At 46.1% G+C, this 17,093-nt stretch overlaps 1 protein-coding gene across 1 annotated transcript; it reads right to left on the reverse strand.

Annotated features, from left to right (window-relative positions):
• Positions 1–1,149: 1,149 nt before the first annotated feature.
• Positions 1,150–16,373, reverse strand: PPEF2 (protein phosphatase with EF-hand domain 2). The gene is made up of 16 exons (XM_088531557.1): positions 16,137–16,373; positions 12,126–12,253; positions 11,527–11,584; positions 10,261–10,436; positions 9,086–9,200; positions 7,992–8,038; positions 7,371–7,537; positions 7,251–7,287; positions 7,010–7,159; positions 6,119–6,454; positions 4,756–4,941; positions 4,170–4,312; positions 3,584–3,690; positions 2,168–2,331; positions 1,929–2,016; positions 1,150–1,339 (listed from the first exon to the last, which is right to left on the reverse strand). Exons 1-16 carry the CDS (start codon positions 16,195–16,197, stop codon positions 1,161–1,163), a joined length of 2,142 nt encoding a protein of 713 aa, XP_088387683.1. The 5' UTR covers positions 16,198–16,373; the 3' UTR covers positions 1,150–1,160.
• Between the last annotated feature and the right edge of the window lie 720 nt (positions 16,374–17,093).

Below are 17,093 nucleotides of genomic sequence, written 5' to 3' on the forward strand. Positions count from 1 at the left end.
AGTTGACATTGTCGCTGCCTGGATGACTTTCTTTTTTTCTTTCTGGAAACTAATAAATTCAGTCTTACTTTGTGCTAAGCTGTGCATGGTGTTGGCTCTTTCTCAGCTAAGTCAGTATGAAAGTGAAACAGTGAAGCTGGTGACAAGGACAAGTTAATGCACTTCTCTCTCTCCTCCCTGGGCTGCAGGGGATCACGTGGCACCGCTGGGTCCTACCTGCTCCCAGGTCCTGCAGTGCAGACGTTTACCACAAGCACCAGAGACACAACTTCGAGCCCAAGTAACTTGTTTTGCCTCGTTACAAAAGTCACTTGAAATAGCTGAAACAAAACTACACGATGTTTTGAACATGAGTTCCTACAGCATACAGGACACAACCACACTTTTCCGCAGGAGGTGAAATGTTTTGTTCATTAGCCTCAATGAAATGACAACTCTTACTTCATGAAACATATACGATGGATCAACAGAAATATAGCTTCAGGATTTTGTAGAAGAGGCCTCTGCTAGGGCCTGTACTGTCTGTTCAAGATGGGAATGTTTCCAATGAAAAGAATAGCCTAAAATAAACATCTCTCACTTGTTTTTCATTCTCCATTGCACCAAAATAACCTTCAAGAAGAGCCTATCTCAAACATGCACCACAAGCACTCCAACAGGACAGTTTAGCATCCTCCCTGTGACTCTTTAAAAAGGGAAATACAACCTGAAGGATTTTGCAAGAGGCGGCTACTAGTGCCTGTATTGCACGTTGGAGATCGTGCTAATGCTGGTTGAAAAACGAGAAAGCATATGAGCAGCTCAACAGAAACAATCTAGAAAAAAAAAGATATAATTAAGGAGAGGGGTGTAGTCTAATAGTTGTCCTGCTGCCCAAAACAGTGCCTACACGAAACAGTCCTTTTACTACATTTGAACAACAATTCAAACAATTGTCTGGAGTGAAGAGCAGCTCTTACCTCTTTTGCCCAGCTACCTTCTCAAAACAGACGGTTTCTCTGAAATGGGGAAATCCACGACGTGCTGCGAGTACCCGAGCTCCGGTTCGCTTGGCGGGTTCGCCCTTGCAGGCATGTTCCGTGCTTGGGTAGGAAGCAGTCAAGGCATCAGACCTGGTGATGCAGTGAGGGCCAGCGGGAGGCAGCGCTGCCCTCCTAGTGCTACTGCGACTGCTTCACGAGGCGGAAGGCTTCGAGGAACTCGTTGAAGTCGATGTTTCCGTCCTTGTTGAAATCAATGCTGCGAACTAAGTCACTGATGCCGTCATCCGTGAGTTCAATGTTCATGTGGGAACTGAACAGCTTCCAGGTTTGGTAAAATTCCTCAAATGAGATGAGGCCTAGGGCGGGGAGGAAGGCCTGTCAGCACAGGGCTCCCATCCCATCGCACAAGCAGCAATCCCTGCTCGTGTTCAAGTTCTCAGCCCATCCCCACTGCCTGCAGCCCTGAATTGAAGGAAGTCACTCATACGCATCTACCTTTCAGGTGCTACAACTGAATTTCCTAGTGTGGAGAGCAATGGGTAACATACAACTGAAAAGTGAAGAGCAGCAAAGGACCATAATGTTGTTTGGGAGAACAGTGGAAGGCCAAGACAACAGTATTTTCTTTCCCAAAGTGGTTTGGTAGGGTGGCTGCTGACTTTCAGCTACCACTCAGATGCCAGCCCATTACTGTATGCTCTCATATCTATTTTTTTTCCTACTAAATTCCTCCAGAACAACTAACTACAACTTTTTGCCCTGGCTGCATGTGTTCCTTGGAAAGGTCTCATGTTTGTGGAAACGTGTCATGACATTCCCAAAGCCCGGGAGACTGTTAACACCTTAAACCGTTATGCAAAAATGCATTCGCGTATGATAAAGGGGAGTCCTAAAGAAGAAAGAAACAGAAGATGTTGACCAAATTCCCCCACGCGCCTCTCTTACCTGAGTGATCTCTGTCTATGATCCTGAATATGGTTTCCAAGTTGGATCTGTTTCGGTAAATGACTTCCAGCAAGCCCGACTGGATGTGCTGGAAAAGAATATGGTCACGCTCCTTCTCTAGCTCCCACCTACCACCGCGGAGCTCGGTGTGTCTCTGTGCAGCCAGCACACATGCTTGGCCCCGTGCAGCTGTCCCGCCCCGCGCTTGGGCAGCAGGCCCGGAGCCCGCCAGCCCTCACCTCCCGGCTGCGCTGCTCCATCGCCAGGTCGTCGAGCCAGGACTGGTACTCGAGGGCGCCGTCGGCCGCGCTGCGCACCAGCTGCGGGCGCAGCATCCGCCAGGGCAAGCCCAGGCGCAGGACGGACTCCACCGCCGTCGCCCAGTTGCTCAGCGTGATCCTCCCTGCAGGGGAAAGGGAGACCCTTGGAGATCTCTGAGGGACAGGAAGCCGAAAGCCCATTAGGATAACAGTACACGCCTTCTTCAGGGCCACCACTTGCTATACAGCTGTCCCATTCAGGCGCAAGCAAAACTCTCTAGTACCTCTGCTCCCTGCTGAGCTGGTGGAGTGATGGGACAGCAACACCGCAAATACATTTAACAACCCCCCCCCCCACTGAAGGAAAAGGCCTCCTGTGCCCACAGCACAAGCACACACGCCAGCTCTGCGGGCTGCCGTGCTTCACACCTCTGTGGCACAGCTGAGTGCTCTGCACAGGAGGAAGCCCTGCAAGCGCCGTGCAGAGTCACTGCAGGACACGAGCACTTGCTGCTCTCCCCAGCCTGCGAGAAGCTCTTTATTGCCACAATAAATCCAGGCAGCAGGGTTGCAAACCTCCAAACACTGAGGAAGAGCAGGATGATACTAACTTGTTTTTTTTTCCACTGCAACCCTGTGGCCCCTGGCCAGGCCTGCCCTGCAGGCTGTTGCTCTCCACAGCTCGGTTAGCAGTTTCTCAGAGACCCAGGAACCTAGAAAAGCCCCTACTTTACCAGCTGCTCTACCAGCGAACATGGACTTTTGAAACCTACTCACAAGGGATGGAATAGGCACACGAACACACTTCTACTGGGTGCTGTTTCCCCCTCTTGGACAGATCTCAGTAGCTTGTCTACATCACTGCCCATGCAGAGCACTACTACGGAAGTAGCTCAGGAATTACAAATTCACAGCTCCCAACTTAAGGCCCTGACAGAGGCAGCTACTGCTGCAGGCACCAGCTCCCTTGCTCTCCGCATGCCACCGGTCTTTGACTCGGGGACTGAAAGGGCTCAAGAGAGCACGTGGCCTTCCCTGAGACGTGGCTGTAGCCTTCCTGGATGCCTTATCCTGTGCTTTATCAGTAATCCTGTTCCAAATGTTTTCCTAGGGCTGAGTCTAAATTGTTAAAAAAATGAACATAAATGCCTCTGGCTCTTCCTCCTGATCCCTTCCTCATCACAGCACCACTCTGAGACATTCACAGGTTCCTAGCAGAGACACTGAATAGCAGCAAACAGGACAAAATCTCTGACCAGGTCAGAGGTGGCCTCCTCGTGACGGAGCAGGTTGCACTTCCGTGAGGAGCCTCTCAAGCAGCCACGCGCCCAGTTTGCCCTCTCCAATCCGGGGCCACCAGGGAACTAGCTGGGGTTTGTCCTGGCTCAGATTTACCTGTACCGTCCTTATCGTAGGCCTTGAATGCGCTGCTGAGGGCTGACGTGTGAGCAAAGAGCTTCTCCCGCAGGGCTCGGAAAGCTGACTCTTCCACGCGGCTGATTCTGGAGGATGCAGAAAGACAGAGAAACATCTCAGGACTCAGCACAACCTGCAAGAGTTGCCACCCTGCCCCATTCCTCTGGCCTTGCCTCAGGTCGCCTGCACTCCTGCACAAGAGCCCTGCGCTGCCACGCTGAATGGCGCCGCCTGCAGCAAGTCGCTGCGTCGCTGCACACCCCGCACCCCTGCCCACACGAGCTGGCAGCCACGAGCTCAGGCCCAGGGAGGAACGCTGCATCCCAGCTAACTTCTGCCACAAACTCCATCCATAGCTGGCTCACTTCTACAATACCAGTCGCAGAGGCTTGTGATAAATCTGCGACTTGGGATGAAGGGGAAAGGAGCTTCAGCAAGCATCGAAAGTTAAAAAATTACACTGAAAAGCTGTAAAACAACAGACTAACCTACATCCCTCTTCCAGGTTGGCAACCCTCCCTCCCCACCCACTGAATCTTCCTCAGAAAAGGCCGGACAGCCTTGCCTTTGGGTCATGGTGAGAGTGTGGGCTGTCTTGTTCGCCTGATACTGAACAAAGTGGGGGACCAGGTCTGGCCCCAGCTTCACGTAGGCGCCCCTGTTGCTGCCAATCTCGTAATAGTTGGAGGCTGAAAAGATGGTCAGAACCTAACCCGAAAAAGGACAGGCATTTATAACCATATATACACCCTATATACATATATACACATCAGTGAAAGCAGTGAAGCAATATGATCAATGCCAATCTGCAGTCAACAGCCTGTGCCGGCAAGCTGCAGTATGCTGAAAAGGAAGAGCAAGGGGGCAGGCTGGCTGGAAGCCTCAGGGGAGCGAGCACCGACCTCGTGTGGGGCTCCTGCTACTTCACAGTGCTCCCCAGCAAACCTCTGCTCTCCTTGGCGCCACACAACATCAGTGGCTTCAAACTGTCCTGACCGACAGTTGCCGTAACTCCCAATAAGGTATCAAGGATTTCATATGTACTTATCAAAACCCCCAGGGAAAAACACAGAGCTAAGCAGCAGCTTCCCAGGCAGCCCCACTGGGCAGAGTGGAAAGCCAAGCATGCCAAACCCGTCCTCCCCACCGACCTTCCGGTTGTGGCAGAACTCGTAGCCCTCTTGCTTGCACTCGTGGGAGCGGATAAGGAACTGCAAGTGGTACTTCTCAAGGATCTTCGCGGTCACGTCAGGCCCGAAGTAGCAACCGCCACCTCGCACGGTGTTCTCTCTGCAGCCCTCCTGAGGCATGGGGTCACTCCAGAGAATGTCTAAGATCTGCAAGGATCGGAAAGGCCCGCTGCCAAATACGAGCCACGGGGCTGTGTGGCACGGGAGCAGCAATCCATCATCCGTCGGTGTTTGCCAAGCAACTACAGCACTGGACTGCAAAGAAACAGAGATGCCTCCCACCTCCACACCAGCCTCCCACTCTGCTGTGCAGGGCTGCATGACCTGAGCCCTCACTGAGGGGCACGGCTGTTGGCCTTGAACTACATGCACACCCAGAGCATGTCTGGGCACAGGGGTAGCCATAAACAAGGCCTGAAACAAGCCTTCCCTTGGCTCCCTCTAGACTTCCAAGAGCCTTTCCTGTCCTCCTCCAAACACAGGACCCAGAGCAGGAAATGCTGGCAGATCCTAGGGCCAAGAGCATGTTCACCATTAAACTGCTTTGCTCTCCGGCCGGGACACTCAGCAGCCTCCAGTAACACAAGTGCTGACTCAGTAGCCACTATTTGGATTAGACATAATCTCTTTAACCCTGACCTCAATATGCAGCTTTACCCCGATAAGGTGTGCAGTGCGTCAGGTTATCATATGTAACGTGAGGTAGGGAACAGCTCTTCCACAGCTCACAGCAGAGGTTCACAAACAAACTAGCCTAGCAGAAACAGGAAATGAGGTTCCCAGGCTCTGACCTCCCCAGCAGCTTATTTGCAGGAACTGGCTAAAAATGCAAACTCCATATGCTATTAAGTGCTCCAAATCATGACTCCTTCATCAGCAAATGACGAGCTCTCTAATTAGCTACATGGCTGACCACAGGTACCCCATGTACTCAGTGCACGACATAACCTGGCTCTACAGCCAGGCTTGTTCAGTATTTCCCTCCCTTGCTGAGGGCCATGAAAACCTGTGACTCACGCGACGCCCGGGCAGCAGCGTTGGGGATCAAGCCCTAAGCTCAGCAAGTACAAAGAGTGGTGAAGAGGCTGACTTGGAGAGGGCAAGAAGAAAGCCCAGCAAAACAGGACATAGCACTAGTCCTGCACACAGCCAGAGCTCACAGCTCAGAGCTGAATGCCTCCTGAAGTCCATTCTACAGGGCAGCAGAACCTCCTTTGCAGGGAGGGCATATTTTATAGCAAGATTCTTGGTAAGAGCAGAGAGAACAAGGCTGCAGGAAGCACTCACAGCTCCCGGAGCCCAGGGCCCCGCTTACACTACTCACCTGCTTCCACTCCTCTTGGCGAGTCCAGCACGGCGCATCCAGGTCAGTCATGGAGACCAAGCTGGAGTAGGTGAGCTCCTCCTCCTCCGACTCGCTCACGTCCACGAGCCGGCGGCACCGCTCGATTTGCTCCTGCACCGTCTGCCGCACCCACCTGGAGAACTCCAGCCTGTTGGCCATGCTGGGAGCCTGCGCTGCCCGGGGCTGCGGGCACAGGCTGATTGCTGCATCTTGCTCTGCTGAGGAAGCCTCCGCTTTGTCCTCCCCATTTATTTCCTGTATTTCCACATTTCTATTCGACTCCTTTCTCTTCTTCCCTCTCAATACAGAAGTAAACTGAAAGAGATAAGAATAAAACATGACCAGGTCACAGCTTGGAAACCCAAGACTCCAACTCTAACATCTTCCAAGGTCATCTGTTAATTCAGCCATGCCCTGAGTCTCAAATCCCCTCTCCATCATCAGATGCTGATTAACTGGGCAGGTTACTAGAGCATTGGACGGACTTGGATGGACCATTCCTGCTTTAGAACCAGTGCCTCATGCCTCCTGACCACATATCTTATTTTATTCATTGATTTTATGCTGCTCAGACACTTCACAAAAGGTCAATCGCACAGATTGTGTCTGCAATTGGAACCAGGCAACATCACCGCCCCAGCTATAATGCTTATGTGTTCCAGAAGATAAGCTTCTTCCCCTTACACCTTCTCTGTACACCTTATTGAATCAAAATGATCCACTCCAAACCTGTGGCCAGACACACTTCGGCTAATAAGAACTACTTTTATTTTTGTCTTGTCTCCAGCCAAGTTGAAATGAAGGAACAAGCTCTCCCCAAAACAAATCAGCAAGACACATGTCCGGCAGCATCTAGGAAAGAACACCTACTTTGTGCCTTTGAATTTTCTCAAGCATGTCCAGGTCAGTGGTATCAGAGATGCCGCCGTGTATAATCAGGACTTTCTCATCAATGAGGGTGGCCAAGGGTAGCCAGCAGAAGACATTCTGTATCATCTTCAAGATTTTCCTTCCATGCACCTAAGAGAACAGGGCAGAAGGGAAAAGAAGCATGGAGCCTTCGAAGTGCATGCACCACACGGTGGAGGCAGACACACAAACACATGCCTACCTTGTATTTCTGCATGACTTCCTTGGTGAAACCATAACTAAAGAAACAAGAGAAAGGAGGGTCAGTGAGATTTTGCCATGGCTCCTTAGCACTGCACAGTGGCCCGCGCTGCGCCCATACCGTAAGTTGACCATGTGGTCCTCGTGGTTTCCTCGGTTGAGATGAACCTCATTTGGATAGACCAAGAGGAAGGTAAAGAGGACAATGAGGATCTCAAGGGACTGTTTGCCTCTATCTACGAAGTCCCCATTGAACACGTAGGTCTTAGAAGGGGAAGGAAGGCCATTCTGTGAAAGCAAGAAACAGGTGGATGTTACAAGAGAGGCCTCCCCACGATACTGCCCCCAACACACGCAGCGCTGGATTGCAACAACGCCCATCTACATATAGCACCCCTCTAGCCCTGCCCCAGCTCACGCTCTGCAATACCTCCTGACCAGCTTTTTAACCCTGCAGGCTAACAGTGGCAAAAGCACAAAGAAAACTGCCATGCACGAAAAGGGTACAAGCACTTAAAACAAGGCATCCACTGGCACTTCTCAAATGTGCATTAACATGACCATGGGTCTAACAGGCTATAAAAGCCACTGAGAAAATAAGCTTCAGCTTTGTGAAGCACTTGAAAACCAGTCAAACTGAACTAGAAAACTGAACTTCAAGTGCTCAGTTCTGCAATATACTTCTCAGTGTGACCGCTCAAATCAGGCCACCCTCCCTCTCACCAAAAACAATGATGCGTACCTTATAAAATATGAGGAACAAGTCATCCAGCTGGCCATGCAAGTCTCCTAGCAGGAATAAAAATACGTATTGCAATATGTTTAGCCACCTCATTGGTATTTAACATAGAAATAAATACTTCTAACTTGAAAAGATATCCATAAAATAACTTCCTATAAAGTATCTTCTCTATCAATTAATGACCACTGAAAGACTTCAGGAATTTTAAGGTCCACACTTACACTGAGGCAATGTACACAGAGGAAAAGGGCATGGAGTAAAGGCTTCATCTAAAGCCCGGCAAAGATAACAGAAAACCTATATCAGCTTCTGAAGACTCCAAATTAAAAGCTTAGCCCTCTTTTCTCTCCAGTTCAATGCAGGGCAAGATGGATCAACAAATTGCTTCAACTCAACTGCTACATGGGAGAAGGCTCTGCACAGAAAACACTCAGTAATCAAACTAAAACTTCATTTGACATGATTCCACAATGAAGTTTCTTTCCTGGAAGCTGCCTGCATGCAAACGTTCTGCGCAAATTTAGTATTTTGCAGAAATATCCCAAAGTTTAAACAGTGCATGAAAACAATGCTAAAAAACTTTGTCTCCTTCAAATGTGCTCAACAGATGACTTACTGTGAGACTCACTCCCTCAGCTTACTCCGGGCAATGTCTCAAATACTGGACCCTAACGTAAACCTGGATATTTTACAGACAACCCCAAGCATCAAAAGTTCCACAGGAACTTAAGGAAAAATTTCTTGACAGTGAGGGTGACAGAGCACTGGAACAGGCTGCCCAGAGAGGTTGTGGGGGCTCCTTCTCTGGAGATCTTCAAAACCCGCTTGGACGCAGTCCTGTGCCACGTGCTCCAGGTGACCCTGTGTGTGCAGGGGGGTTGGACTAGATGACCTCTAAAGGTCCCTTCCAACCTCAAGCATTCTGTGATTCTGTGATTTTAATTCCCTCTCAGCACAAAGCATGCTTTGCACATGGACGAACTGCATTTGTGTTTCACACTCAGCACAGCATGGTGCCCACGCTACATCTCACAGCATGTGAACCCCTCTACAGAAGCCCTTCCGCTTGCCTCTCCCCTCCCACCCAGACTCACCGCACACGGTGACCTCCTCACTGTAGCAGGTGGAGATGTGACTGATGTTTGGCAACTGCTTGAGGTGCTTCCTGGTCTCATGCAGGAGGTTTAAGACATAGCGAGCATGAAGCTGCTACTAGGAGAAAGCAAAGGAATTAGAGCAGGAAAGCAGTGACCACTGAGCAGCCACATGGCTGTCTTCACAGGCCCCAGGGACTCACAGATGTCACTGCGATAGCCTGGATGGCAACATGAGTGGCATTTGAGGGCAGCCATGCTCAGTGGGAGCAGTAGAATGAATGCAGTGATCCTGGGTGTTTCTTATAACTTTTCACTATTCTCCCGATTTTAAGCAAAACTCTCCATATGGAAACAGCAAGTGCAGCCTTTGATAGGCAGCTGGCCCCACACGTCACTCCTCATGACTGTCAGCACTAACCCATGTGCTTACAAACAGGACAAGACGAGTAACAAGCAACGGCACCAGAAAAAAAGTCTTGCCCAAAGCACTCCAACCTTGGCCAGTGGCATGGCTACCCTGCTGCCCTAGTCTAGTCAAAGCTCTGTCTACCGGGCAACAGCACTCCTGAGGCAGCTGAAATTCCACCCTGACATCAAACATAAAATGCAGCTAATCCTCTAGATTTTCCTTAGCCTTCTCCACATTAAGCCAGGCTCTGAGGTGCAGTGTGTTCTAGAGAACACGTGCATTTGAAGCCAAGGAGAAGGCATGCAGTATTAGCCAAGACACTACAGATTCTTGCTTTGGAACTGTTTCTCTTCTTATTTTGTTAAGCAAATTTAATTTGTTAGGAAGCCTAATGACAAATTATCTATCTCACACCCTGGCAAATATTCACTTCATATTTGCTTCATGAAATCCCTGCCCTCCTCTGCAGCAAAGAAAAATATATGCCCTCTTTGAAACTTGTATCACATCATTTGAAAGACAGAACATCCATTCAACTTTCAATTTGCCATCACCACACATCCAGAGTGAAGGCCAAAATCTCCTATTAAATTCCAGCGGACAAAGTTTTCAAGCAAGCCGTTCTCACTGACTGTAACAAAAAGATCTCACATACATTACTGAAAAGCACAGATCAAGTCCATACACTTGGAAGTCTAAAAATCACCCACTTGACATTCTTGGTGCAGGGAGAGGACCCAGAGGTTGCTTTTGGGATCCTTACTTGTTTCTGTTTGAAAGCTTCCAATAAGGCAGTTGCATGGTCAGGAAGGAGTGGGAAGGAGAGACGGGGTCCAATGTAGGAGCCTGGCACCTCCATGGATTCATAGTCACAGTATTTTTCTAGTTCTGCTTCTTTGACACTTTCCCCACTTACGAACATGCGACTGATGAAATCTCCTGGACGACCGATGGGTTGGTTGATTTTTGGTTTAGTTTTTTAAGAGAAAGAGACAAGGGAAAAGCTGATTTGGTTCAGTACACCTTTTCTGTCTGCTAAAGAGAACATGTTTGCTTAGGCTAAAGCTCACATGCAACAGCGGCAGTGGAAACTAGCTCCTAGTTTGACGCTGCTGCAGCATTTGCTGCGGGCAAAAGGCTACAGGGACCGGATTCAGCCAAAGGTCTGTGTGCCATATGTGAAGCACGTACAGCAATTTTGGCAACACCTGGGCAGAATCACATGCAAGCTGGCTGCCACGGCTAAGTAAAATCTTATTGACAATAACATGTAAAACAGCTTAGCAAGTTACTGTCTCCATTTTTCTTACACTCCATTTTTAATACTCCTGTATCTATATTTCCAGTACTGTATAAAATCTTTGCAAATAGCCTTTTTTTTTTTTCCCAAGGTGCAAAAATACCCATGGTTCCAAAGAGCTTTGCTATAAAATAAAGAGTGGTCGTGAGAAAAAAAGAGGGTAGCTTAAAATGAAGCACTTGAGCAGGTTCACATCAGCAGTATAAACAGTTAATACCCACAAGTTTCCATTAGATTTCAGAATGACCTTCCTTAGGCTCACAGCATTAAGAACTCACATATAATGCTGTCTGCAGACTCAGGAAGATACCATACTGGTTCCCACTGCACTTTTCTCACCGCAATTACAAATGAGAGATTCCGTATTAAAAAAAAAAAAAAAAACAGATATTAGGGAGCATGATTCTATAAAGATGGATTTTCTAGTTTCAGGTACGGATTCCGCAGCACCCTGATTACCAGGCATTATTGAAAAAAGGCAGGTTTCTGCTATTGCTTTTACAAAACATAGCAAGCCCCGATTCTCCCTTCTTGTTCCTAAGGAAGTAGAATTGTTTCACATGCTTCACACAGCCCGAACAGTCTCCAGATAATTCATTCCGTATCTAAATTCCTGAGCAACACCTCAGGAGGGCCCCTTAGCCAACATGAAGGGCCAGCAGAGAGCCACGAATCAAGAGAGGGTGCAATGTTACGTGCCATATCTACAAATGGCATGTGGAAACTTACGCTCTTTACTGCTGCTTGGTGTGAAGTGGTCCATGAGGTAACTGAAGAAGTTGTGAAGCTGCAAGAAGACAGAGAGAGCGCTAAAGTAAAACAAATCAACTAGGCTTCCTTCGCACGTTCTTTGGAAAAGGACTGTGGTATTAAAAGCACTTTTGGGGTTTACTTCATGATTCATTGCTTGTGGATTCAGCATGCACAAGCAAACAGGAAAGTAAGAGGCAAAATAGGGGACAAGTGTTCAATTACAACACAGTCCTTGGCCCACAGAAGCACTTACTGTATCCAGAAACAAGTGAGTCAGTGGAATAGAAACTACCTTCCTCTTTGAGGATGCAAAAAAGTGGCCCTGTCAAGGGTAGCCTATGCAGGCTGCTTTATATAGGCCATTTCTTGTGCTCTTGTGCAAACTGCACAGCATCCTAAAAGACATGTCTACATCTTGTACCCTCAGAGAGAAGGCAGCCCCTGTTTCTGCCTTCAAATTTAGTTCCAGCACACAGAGATTGCTTCCAGGCACAAACTAGGAATTAAACTCAGCCACTGCTGAAACTGCACAGAAAGGAAGTTCTCCTACATAACTCCTTTCTCTGGCGCTTTACCTTGATCTGATCCTGCTCGCAGGCATACTCAATGGATTGAAATATTCGCCAGGTGCAGCGCCGACGCATTTCCAGACGAGCAACGTAGCGTCGATACCACCTTTGGATCAGGACGGCTGCCTTGAAAGCTAGGACACAAAACCAGAAACAACATGCTGAACTGCAACTGCTGCCCCAATTCAGAGACTCCCCCCTGTCCCTTTACTGACCTCAGAAATTAAAGATCTTTCTCATTTAGGAACAAGTATTCAGGAAAGGTGTTCTGAACCCTAAATATTGAAGATAGCAAAACAACCTCTTCTCTTTTCTAAGAAGCAAGCTGATCTTGCAGGACCAGAGACCTCCACAGAGTTTCTAACCATCACTGCCAGCTCCTTAGTATCAGTGTTACTTAACAACACTTTTTGATATCTACAGGCTCAGCTACATTATTTACTATTAATAGACCATTTAATCACTTTCTCTCTACCTTCATCATTATCATGTCCCACCTCACAGTCCAGGTACTGGGGCTTCAGGAAACAAGAGACCGCACTGAACCTACGCTATGAGTCAGGTGAAAACAAGACACTGAGTCCCCTTCCAGAACCTTAAAAATATAGACTTCGTCTAACTTGCTTAAGCCAAAGCAAACCAAACACAAGTATTGTGAAGAGGGAAATGGATCTTCAGCCACTGAGTGATGTAGAGGGAACGAAACACTGGGCATTTCCAGGTTCCTGGTCACTGTTCAATCCACAGCCCACAGTGGCATCAGACTCTTTAAAACGATGGCCGCTTCCACTGCTATTTATAACCTAACCATCTCCCTGCATTTCCCCAGTTCTGCGGGTTTTGAGAGAAGATCATTTCAGATGGCGTGTGTGCACATTTAAAGCACTTTGCCTATTCCTTTTTCACTTTCTGCCACAGAACTACATGTACCTCTATAAACTTTCCTATCCTCCTTAACTGGCCTTGAGCCATTTTTAACTGCCTGGTTACCTCAGACCATCTTGCCAGTCAGCTCTGCTACTTGACAGCTTTCTTTTCTTTTGTGTTCCTTTCTGTTCATTTTTGGAGCTCTACTTTAGAGTCTTCTGCTTAAAACTTTTTCTAGCAATGCTTCTTTGTGTCATCTTCCACTGAGGAAGGGACAACTGTTTTATCTACAGGCTGGCTGGCCTCAAAACCAAATGCATGGTACAGAGCTAGAGCTAGCCTGGCTGCAGAAGCTTGTATTGCTTTGGTAGAGTTTGGCATCTGGTCTGTAAGAGATCACTGCTGTGTCCACCAAAGCAGGTAGAGCAATAGGTATGTGGGGTGGAAAGGTTTTATAGAAAAGAAAGGGAAAAAGAAAACACTGAAAGCTGCTAAGCACAGGCAGAAACAAAGAGATCACTTTAATTCAATTAGCCTGTATTATATAACATAAACCACCCACCCACATACTTCAGCAGGAAACATTACTTGACCTTTACTTAGAAGAGATATCCTGAAGGCTTATGCGTTGAAACTAATAATCCTTCTAAATTATGTTACCAAAACATGGCTGGGAGCTGTTTTTCCTACATCTAGTTGGAGGTAGCTGGTGTTCCCAAGAGCTCAAGCTTGAAATGGGCAGAGCCTGGAAAGGGAAAAGCTACTGCTGTTCTGCAAATGGGGAACTGAGCGCCACTGAAGTCTTAGGTAAGAAGGTAGGACTCCGTTTAAAAACAGTATGAATAGCTTATGTACCCTGTACCTTCGTGTGAGTGTGTTTTCTGATCTGCTGGGCCATGGAAAAAAGAAAAACGCTGATTTTTCTTTCTGCAGTTTAGCACTTCTGACATTGCCTCCTCAACCCACCAGTAGAACAGACCCAACACTAGCTTCTTTATTTCCTGTATAGCAATTTGACTGAGACATAACCAAAATCACAGTGGTAATCACCGCCTAAAAGAAACAGTTTCTGAACACGTCACATCCCTTAATAACCAACATAATGTCCAACTACTGCAGTAGGACTCACACATGTTAACCTCATCCTGAGCAGAAGTTTACACTTACACCTCCACACACAACAGTGAAATCCAAACCCTTTGAAACATTAAATCTACGAAAGCCCCATTATCAAGTACAGTGACTACATGAATCACCATCCACATGATTTCAAGCTTCAGATAGGCAAGCCATTATTTTCTTATGCTACTTTTAAATTGAAACTGCAACTGCAAAAGCCAGGTATTCTACTTTACCAGCTTACCTGGGTGAGTTGCATCTGGCAGTGTTTGTACTAGTTTAGGAAAAAAAATAATAAAAAAGGAAGAGAAACAGATTTATCCACATTCTATGAGGATCTAAGCAGTAAACTGAATCATACATCATTGCACAAGCCTCTGAAAGTATGCCAAAGCAGCAGCATTTTGAATAAAATAAGCCATTTTAGACTAGGAATGTAGTTCAGAAAACAAATCAGCAGTGAAAAAATATTGCCTTTTTTTTTTTTTTCTCCTGAAATAGCCAATAATGAAATCAATTGCCTAAAAGCGGGTATTCCAGGACTATCCTTTTAGGTCCGTTGCATGGATGAGTGCCAGCATAGTAACATTCCCTGAGAAGGACACGTAAGAAATACAAGCAGATGGCTAGAGGATGGTTTTAATAACAGCTTAATCAAATTGGAAAGCCTATTCTAACATCAGCTGTTTTGAACTATGTTAAATTTTAAAGAGAGAAAATACAAGCTAAGGAGCATTTCTTGGTATACTTTAAACTGACATAAGCAGAACAAGTTCTACCCAATATTAAGATTTTATCCAGTAAGATTTAACTAATTAAGCTGTGCATCTCCATTAGCTCTTGTCACCTGATACCAGCTGAGGGTCTGGCCCACTCAAACAACTCCACATCTGCACATTACCATTTCTAAAGGAGTTTGAAAGGAATGCAGAAATTCACTGAGATTTTACAGACATGATAAATTTTTGATAAAGTGTCAGGCCTCATGCATAGCCTCAAACACATAACTAGTTCTTTGTTACTTTTTGGATTTTACGGATAAACTCCTGCACAGTCACCAGGTAGTCCTGAACTTGCTGGGAACATCCTTGGTTCTCTGGTGCTACAGCCAGTAGACAAACTCTGACTTATTTAAAGAAAAAGTGGAACTTTTTGACAAACAAATGTTAGAAATGAATAATGCTGAATCACAATATTCCCACAGTATTCCCACTCTCTTAATTTCTAAATAAAATTAATGGTTTTGCTTTTGAGGCAATTGCAAACAGTTTGTACCAAACTGCTGGACTGCCAGCGTAGATGACTGTAGGAACCAATAAAGTTACTTTACTTTTTTACACTTCCTAATGTGTAAAGTCTCAGTGATGGACACTGTTTGTGCCACAGCAGATCAGAGTACACACACACACCATCCTGGTATTATCATACAGACAGTTTCATAAAAATCAATCATTACTTGGAGGACTTGCAGACAAATCGCGCTTATGAGCAGAGATCATGACCTTGTACTGACATATTAACATAAAAAAAGCACATAACATATCTTGTGCTTTCAGCTTTTCTTAGCCACAATATCCTACCTGCTATAGAACCAGCTTTTTCTGGCTTTGCTAATGCTTTACCAGTCCTGTATTTCTAAAACATTCAAGAAATATGAAGTCCACCAGAAGCATCAGGATGATATTTTTTATCTCATTGTCAGAATATATGGTTATAACACACATATGTTAACCTGCAACTGATTAACTCATCTGGTGTCAGTTCCAACAACATTGCTTTTTGTTGCTTCATTTCCAGTGAGATTTTGAATGATTTTAATCTCGCTATAGTCTAAATAGCTGTTATTTTCTGAAGTCCAGTATTGATTTTCAGCATGACAGCTGAGATTGCTCTTCAGAAGATCTTCAAAGACATAATCCATGCCTCAATACTATAAAAATTAGGTCATTCTGAAAAATATATCTACCACAACTTTCCAAGAGGATGTACACGTCCAGCCAGGGAAAGATTCAGTTTCAAAGAATCACTCACCATTTTCAGACTTCTGCAGGGAGTACTTGAAGTTGGCATTTACAGAACTACCAGTTCCCATGTTCTCCAGCCAAAGTCCTAGGATTGCAGACTGCTGCAGACTGAACCAGTATCACCAAAACCATGCAAGAGATGCAGGAAAGTGCATTCAGTCAGAATCAAACCGGTTGCAACGTGCAGGGCTGGGAGTCTATAATTAAACATATCAACACTTATTAAGATCACCAAGCAGATGGCCTGTCTTGTGCACAAGTACATTTCCTACTACCAGGTTTTCCCCTACTTTGTGGTCTTCTAGACTATCTGACAGGGCAATTTTTGTGTTAGTCCTTCAAGATTCAAGTCAGCTATGAGAACAGTAATAATTACAGCACCTTGGCTAGTTACATATAAATGTCAGAGATTACGTATTTAGCTACTATAGCTGTACAGTAAATGTATAATTCAGGCATTCATGTACTCACATTTTCAGACTGGGGTGGAAAGAAAAATCTGTATGCAGATAAATTGTAAATCATGCTCTGAGCAGAATACATCTTTCAATTTCCCCACCTCCCCTCTTCCTCATATGCAACTGAAGGGACTAGATGAAGTAAAAGGTGCTTAATTCCTGCACATGATTGGATGTTGGAGGCACTCACACACTATACAGAAAAGAAAGCATGTCTTGCATACTAATCTGGAAGCAAAAATGTAATTAAGTGACTTGATTAACAAGCATTTCAAGATTTGCAGACAGATATGCAAGCACAGGTCCCCTATGAAGGGTAACTCTAATTATGAGGGATGAACACACAGATGGTATTTAAATCTATTTGCAGTTCCACAGCTGGAGTCTAAAATAACAATTAGCTGTCATAAGAAAATAATCAGCTTTGTTAAATAAATACTGCTTTTCTTCACCTCGCAGATCTGCTTGAGCGTAGGGGTGTATTATACCAGCAAGCAGTTGCTCAG

This window comes from Tinamus guttatus, unplaced genomic scaffold, assembly GCF_059628265.1.
Source record: "Tinamus guttatus ecotype Peru unplaced genomic scaffold, ASM5962826v1 Tinamus_guttatus_pri_ptg000423l, whole genome shotgun sequence".
NCBI classification, from domain to species: Eukaryota; Metazoa; Chordata; class Aves; order Tinamiformes; family Tinamidae; genus Tinamus; species Tinamus guttatus.